Genomic DNA, 7,896 nt, shown 5'->3' on the forward strand with positions numbered 1-7,896 from the left:
GATCACCCCGGCAGGAAACCTTAAGGGTATTACCCTAAGATAAGAAAGTATTCATGATCAAAGAAGGTATTGTCCTAGGACCTAGGATAAGAAGATTTTAATGGCCTGACATGCGTCTTACTTTAAAGCCTCTGTTGTGTTCTGAATAGAGCCTGAGTCTTCCACAACCTACCCTAAATCGCTTAATATTAGATATATTTGAATTTCTGAAAGTCTTATTGGCACTGCATCCTTAGGGATTGTAAATTATTTCCAGTGTATGACCCTGCTGTATCCACACATAATACTTGGTGTTGATTTTTCTATGTAATCAGAAAAAAAGTGTATGAATCTTTTGGGATATTGTGGGCTGATTCAAAACAGACAAACATATTATGGTTTTGTCCTAACTTAAAAAAAATCAAAAATCTTTCAGCTTCTTTAAAAATAAAATCTTGGCATTAACAAATGGCCAGTATTCCAGCCAAAGCATTTAAGCAACCATATTCCAAGACTTTGTTTAATAAACAAAGAGCCATCTTGTGGTTTTATCCCTATTCCTGCCCTAATCTCTAACAAACCCTCACCCGAAACACGAGCAATAATAAACTCTCCGTTACGGAGGGGGGGGGGGGCGCGCGCGCGGTCCCTTTACGACTGACGTCACCTGTCGCTCCGTATTTCGCAATTCTAGAGCGCCGTCGCTGAGGAGTACTGACGTATAAACTCTGCGCCGAGTTTCCCCCAGACAGCGGCATGTATCACAACAGCACGCAGAGGAAGTTTTGGACTTTTCCAAGCGAGGACGAGCTAGCTCGCTTGAGAGTTCAGGCGAATGGCAAGTGCCGAGCAAGGATACGAGCCACGGGGAAGGTAACGATGAGGCCTCGCGGGGCTGCTCCCGAGAGCTCTGCGTCAGGGGGTGCTGTGTTTGTTTACAACTCTGGGGCATTGATAAGAAAGGAAGCTGTATGGGGACTATGGGCTGATGGGGCAGAAGTAACTGAGGGGCTGCAAAGCTTTGAGGGTGGGTGACTCGTGACATTAATGTATGGTTGTTATTACGTTCTCGTTTTCCAATGGATCATAGACGAATTTTGACGTCACTCACTGCCCCCTGTGTACTTCCTGTTTGTTCATGGTTTTTGCAGTGACATAATTTGAAAAATGTTTCTTTTCCTCTTTTATTGTAAAGTTCATCTCATTTACATAAAAAGAGAAACATAAGTGGTTATTTGTGGCATGCCTCTTTGTGTGATGAGCTATTTTTATGACGTTGTACATTTTATTTATAGCCTCAGTTATTGGAAATCTTCTGTCTGGAATCTCAAGAAGAGCTAATCATCTGCAAATATTATGAGAAGAGACTAATTGATTTCTGCAACAATTTCAAGCCCACAATGCCCAAATCGGTTCTGGTGAGTTGGACCTTTTATCATTCTATATCATTTTTACGTAAAGGACGCTCTTCAAATAATCTTATAACTTTAAAGCAGATCTGTCACTTGGTATTTTATTTGTTTACATAGTAAACCTACCTATGTAATGATGGTGTAGACTTAAAACCCAAATCAAAACCATGATCTTTCTCTTTATTTTAAGAGAAGGGTGAACTAGCTGCCTTGTAACCAGTTTGCATGATTATACCTCCCCATTAAGTTAATTAAATGCTGTTTAGTGGTAGACATTTTTGAACTAAATATCTCCAAACCAATAGCCAAACAAAAAGCACAAGTTACTGGAAATGTCAGCAAACTGAAATACTAATGAATAATAAGAGCATAGTTTAAATGGAATTCTATTTATGGGATTTGCTAAAGCTCAGTGTAAAGTAAATACTTTTTATTTTTTTTTATCACAATCCACAATATCGTTATAAAATTTGAATTTGTCAACTGACGTTAACAACCCTGGTTTATTGTATACATGTCCATCTCTTTAATAACATTTTCAGAGCGTTGGGACAGTCTGCTAGGGGGGGCAGTATTGTCTTTTGTGTATCTTTTGCTCATAACATTTTTCAATGAGTAGGTCATTAAACTTTTATTTCTTCATTCGTTTTCTAGGGAACAGCATGTATGTACTTCAAACGCTTTTATCTCAATAATTCTGTCATGGAGCATCATCCTAGGATAATAATGTAAGTTTTCCAACAAGAAACCAGACCTTTCCCCGTTTATTAACATGCCAGGTAGATGCTTGGACATCGTAGGTTCCTTTTTTGTATTGGTTATAAGAAACTGTAATACATGAAAGCGGCACTGCTTGAATATAAATATCCGCATTGATAATCTAGGGCAGGTTTTGACAAATTTACTGCACATGTATGAACCAGCTGCAAAATACAGTGGCTGCCATGATAGAACCGCGGGTTCACATGAAGTTGTTTCGTGACCCTGCTGGACTACCAACTTTTTCAGTGCATGTTAATAAAAAAAAAAAAAAAAAAGATCTAGCTCTGCTTGTAGGCATCTACTGGAAACACTGACTGACTCTTCATATCACCTGTAACCCTGAGCACATGGATGCAGTTTCTAGTAGACCCGTTGTATGGGCACTGACAGTTTAATTGATTTTCTATGTGATATATGTTGTAATTATAATAAATCTAAACAAATATTAACACTATAGGCATTTACTTATCATTTGTTCATGTTGGCATTCCTTAAAATGTTTTTTTGCTTGTCTCAGGCTGACCTGTGTGTTCTTGGCTTGCAAAGTAGATGAATTCAATGTATCCAGTGCACAGTTTATGGGTAATCTAGGTGAAAATCCTCTTGGACAGGAGAGGATACTTGAACAGATCCTGGAGTATGAACTACAGTTGATCCAACAGCTGAATTTTCACCTTATAGTACACAATCCTTACAGACCTTTTGAAGGATATTTGATTGATTTAAAGGTAATGTGAAATTGTGTTACAATCCTTAGACCTTTTGAAGGATATTTAATTGATATAAAGGTGATGTGAAATTGTGTTAAATTTCGTTAGATTGTGTCTCTTTGGCGTTGGTAACATAGGTTAGCTTTGTCTTCTGGAGACTGCTCTGGGGTGTATGTGGTCTGAATTAAGATCAACACTTCATCTTGCTTATGATAAAGACTGCAGTACAAGCAATGCACTTATATTGCTGAAATGGTACATCCATTTAACATCATCTGTCCCAAAACAATAATGTTCTTCTTAACCCCTTCAGGACCTGGATTTTGATACTAACGTGTCGCTAAAGGACCGGAGCCGTTTTTGTGTTTTTGCCATGTCTTTCTTCAACTGTAATTTCTCTCTTATCAATTGGTGCACCCACACAAATCATATATTGTTTTTTTCAGCACAATTAGGGCTTTCATTTGAAACCATATTAAGCTGGGTAGTACATTGTTTTGTTTGAAATAAACTGGAAAAAGTGGGGAAAAAATGAAAAAAACGCATTTTTTTACAGTTTTGTATACATACAAATTGTACACACATTGAACCAATGGGAAAAAATTATCCCAAATATATTCATTAAGTTGTCCTGATTTGGAAACCACCCAACATGGCCAGGATTTTTATCTATTTTGACCAGTATAGGGCAAATATTGCAAGGCATGCATCACATTTTTGAAATGTAATTTTTTTTCAAATTTGGCATGGTAGTCTAATAACTGCAATAGTTGTCACAGATACTGATTATCCCCCCAAAATTATATGTTTACGAAAAGTAGATAAGTCAAGGTGTACAACTAGGGTCATTTTGACACTTTTCAAACAGGGATTTTATCGCCAATTGCTGCCAAATTTTGAGGTATTTTTATATTTTTTTTGGTTTTTTTGCATATGTTGCAATGTTGCTTTAGATTTCATATTATATTTTGTATAGAATATGTGCAACTGTTGTTCCCCAACATCCCCCGGTTCCAACAAGGCCTCACATGCATGGTTCATGCATTTTTTGAGGAAGCTATGAGGGCAAAACTGGAACATGCGCATTTTCGTTTTCACATTTGGAATTTTCAGAAATTGGTTTCCTGGGCCCATATCCCATTTGGGACATTTTGGAAGCCCCCCCCACTGTAAATTACCCCATAAAAGTATATATTTATGAACAGTAGACAAGTCAAGGTGTTCAACTAGGGTAGTTTTGACAGTTTTCAGCTAGCCATTTCTTCACTTATGTCTGCCAAACTTCACAGGGAAATTATTTTACTGCTTTTTTAACGCATACATTTCAATGTTGCACTGAATTTCTTGCACACCATAAGTGCAACAGTGGAAGAACTGATTCCAACAAGTCCTCACATGCATGGTTCATGCACTTTTTGAGGAAGCTATCGGGGCAAAACTGGAACATGTGCATTTACATTTTTTTAAATATTTTTTTTTCATCAGATTACTTGTAAGTGACAGGTTTAGGCCGCTGACATCAATCAGGGAGACCGATCAATAATCAGCGACTTAAAATGTCACCGACAAGTGATCAGGTAATAATTATGATTATTTCATTTATTAATAATTTGTGTTTTTCATAATTACCCTAGATGACCCCCTCTCTCTTTGTAGAGCAGGGTCATCCGTGGGCTGCCATAATGATCCGATCACTCCTATTGGCCAGGAGCGATCTGATCAGCCCAGCCCAGCATTTGACCTGGAAGCACCCTGGACTTTCAGGTCAGTGCTGTTGTTTTTTTTTTTTTTATTATTATTATTTTATTAATTTTTTTTAATTTTTTTTTTGTACATTTTTTTTTTTTTTAACGCCTTCAATGCTGATGCTCCATTGAAGCACAGCATTGACTGATATTTAGTCCCCACAAGCTTGTGGGGACTAATATTAACCCCTGCAATGCTGCGATGGGGGTCATACACAATCACAGCATTGAAGGGGTTAATTGAGGAAGAGGTGGGGTAGGGGTTAACTGAGGAAGGGTGGGGGGGTCTGGTCTCCACATGAGACCAAAGAACCCTGTCTCCCTGTCCCTGAAGCTGCCTCTGGCAGCTGGGACACAATCTCCAATAGACTGGAGATTTTAGGGGAGGAGTCTCTCTGATCAGTCCTACAGGACTGATCAGAGGACTTCTGGGGGGTTGTTTTTGCTGTTGCTGGTCTGCCTGGCAGACCACCAGCAGCAGAGCCCCCTACAAAACGGGAATTAATCGCGGCATTGAAGGGGTTAACGCTGCACTGACGCTCTCATGGAGCGATCAGGCAGTAGGGGGGTGTTGGATCAGGTCCCCACACTTGTGTGGTGACCCATTCAACCCCCCCCCCTTCCCTGAAGCTGCCTGTGGCAGCTGAAACCGCGATTGCAGATTTTTCTGCAATCGCTGTCTCTGCCTACAAAATCACTCCGTGGGAGTGATCGTAGGCTTGGGGGCGGTCTTAGACAGGCTGTGCTGTCTGCCCAGGGGTCCTGGGCAGACAGCAGCAGCAGCGCCCCCACGATCACCGCGATTGTGGTGATGTGGGGGCGTTTTTTGGAGGAGACGTACCTGGTACGTCCCGGTCTACCAGTGACTGTTAACCAGGAAGTACCAGGTACGTCCCAGTACTGAAGGGGTTAAAACACAGTGCTGCTTGTTTACTTTAAGCATTTGTTTTATCACGTACCGATCTGCACAGTGTTATGGAACAGTCTTATTACATCAGGATTCTTAATCCAACACAGAAAATATCCTACTAATGAAAGTCTATGAGAGACTGACTGCTAAATTCATAAGGCGATCTACACTTGGGTAATAACCAAATCATTAACACAAACGCCTACAATAGCGATCTCATGAATATTGTAATCTAACAATCTATTTGTTTTATATAGCACCATCAAATTCCGTAGCGCTGTACAATGGGTAGACAGAACATAACAAGTAGTATGTAACATAACAATTTCACTTACAGAAACAGGTGAAGGAGGGCCCTGCTCAAACAAGCTTACAATCTAGTTTATGGAACACACTTTACTTCGATGCTGCCCTACTTTGTACCACACAGTATTAATACTACAGTAGTCTAACATTCACAGAGATGCAAACATACTGTACCTGCTAAATCAACAGAGCTTTATACATTATCTAGTTCCTATTTCAATATTTTTATTACAGTAGTCCTATAATTAACTGGTACACATTGAGAGCTTTATAATGAGCTGCATTTCTTATGATGTAGAATTCTGTGTCAGTGTTCCTCAAACCAAACTACAGATTGAATTTTTATGAATATCTCAGCAACAAATGAATATATCGCAACAGATTGCATGGACAACTGGTATCCCTCAAGACTTGTGTGTCAAACACCTGCCTTAGTAATGTGTCTATCATTTTTATTATGACCCCCCCCCCCCTAGACTCGGTATCCTGTACTTGGGAATCCAGAAGTGCTTAGAAAAGCTGCTGATGACTTCTTGAATCGCGTTGCATTGACTGATGCGTGTTTACTGTTCACTCCATCACTGATAGCACTCACTGCGATATTATCCAGTGCTTCAAGGGCAGGACTGAATGTTGAAAGGTATGCCATGAACACTGATAATAGAAAAAGAAAAAACAGGCAGTGTTTTCCTATTTGAAGGTTGCGTTAATAACTAATGGGATGCATAATTATTTATACATTTTCTAAATCTAAGCATGTGAAATAGTACCTTTTAACTATTTTTGAATCCTATTTATCCCCCCCCGATTGTATCATATTTAAGCTTTCATTGTTTTATTCCATCTGTGAAATGTTTCAAATCTAATTACTTTTTTTTTTTAATTATTCTTTCCAGCTATTTAACAGATGTGCTTTCATTAAAGGATAACCGAGATGCCATGGCTCAATTATTAGATGGAATGAGACGTACGTTATTTCTCTTTATACATAGCTCCTAAAGTCCATTTTGTGAGAGCACAAACCCTGTTAGAAAAGGGAATGGAGGCGTGGATGCGGTTTACTAACAAACTATTTCTAATACAGGACTGAAGATATTGGTTACAAAATATGAATATCCCAAGTCCGAAGATGTTGTGGTCTTTAAGAAGAAACTGGAGAAATGTCATAGCAGTGAAGTTGCCTTGAATGTTAACACGTACGTAGCGTCTTTTTTTTTTTTTTTTTTATTTATATTGAAACACTCTCTCCCAAACACAGTTTACAAGACAGGATTCTAGGACTGCTCTTCCCTCGGGTCGATGCTAACATGTCCCCTTTTACAAAATAATTTCAAACCAGGCCCAGATTTTTATCTTATTCTTCAGAGCATTGTAAGCATCTACTATATTTTGTTTAAATGACGTGTGTATTTGTTTCTTTTGTTTTCCTCACAGAAGAAAGAGGAAAGGTTTTGAGGATGAAGGCTATGTATCAAAGAAGCCTAAAACTGAAGAGGTCTGTAAATGTGTAATAGGAAGTATTTCATTATTCATGTTTTGAATGAACATGCAACCAATGTAACTAGCCCTGTAATAGGTTCAAAGAAGCATAGTGTTTGCATAGAGGAGCAGTAGCCATTCAAAATGTATTAAATGGAGAATAAGGAATTGAAAACCCCTTTGTAGTCGGGTGGATTCATTTGGAGTTATGTATAAATAACTCTGGTACAAGGTTGGAGTAGTATTCTAAGCACCATACATCAATGGGATTTCACACTTTGTATCCAAATTGATACTAAAATGCCCTCTTATTTTATTTTAGGAAGAATGGAGTGATGATGATTTGGTTGATTCCCTGTGAGTGGGAGTCTGAGAAACAAGACATGGTTTCAGGCTGTATGGAACTTTTTTTTGTATATACATGAACATAAATTTTCTTTTAAAACCTATGCAGGTCAAGAGTATTTGATAATTAAATTTTGTAAATTATACACTATGTATTTTGTCATTTGTCTGTTACAAAAGGTTAGTGATTATCCATACTAAAGCAATTAACCTGCTGCCAGAAGAACGATTCAGCCCATTTTCTTGTG

The 7,896-nt window shown here is 38.5% G+C and overlaps 1 protein-coding gene across 3 annotated transcripts; it reads left to right on the forward strand.

Annotated features, from left to right (window-relative positions):
- Positions 1-735: 735 nt before the first annotated feature.
- Positions 736-7,664, forward strand: LOC149303048 (cyclin-H-like). 3 transcript variants are annotated; one of them, XM_089481764.1, is made up of 9 exons: positions 736-901; positions 1,312-1,397; positions 2,046-2,119; positions 2,671-2,881; positions 6,301-6,464; positions 6,721-6,791; positions 6,909-7,020; positions 7,259-7,319; positions 7,626-7,664. In XM_089481764.1, the coding sequence occupies exons 1-9, from the start codon at positions 736-738 to the stop codon at positions 7,662-7,664; spliced, it is 984 nt and encodes a 327-aa protein (XP_089337890.1). The 3 variants fall into 3 exon arrangements, with proteins under 3 accessions (XP_089337890.1, XP_089337891.1, XP_089337892.1); XM_089481765.1 differs by having other exon boundaries at positions 736-852; positions 1,275-1,397; XM_089481766.1 differs by having other exon boundaries at positions 736-852; positions 1,281-1,397.
- Positions 7,665-7,896: the final 232 nt, after the last annotated feature.

Source organism: Sceloporus occidentalis, unplaced genomic scaffold (assembly GCF_023333645.1).
Source record: "Sceloporus occidentalis isolate IW3139 unplaced genomic scaffold, rSceOcc1.0.p SCAF_16, whole genome shotgun sequence".
Classification (NCBI taxonomy): Eukaryota; Metazoa; Chordata; class Lepidosauria; order Squamata; family Phrynosomatidae; genus Sceloporus; species Sceloporus occidentalis.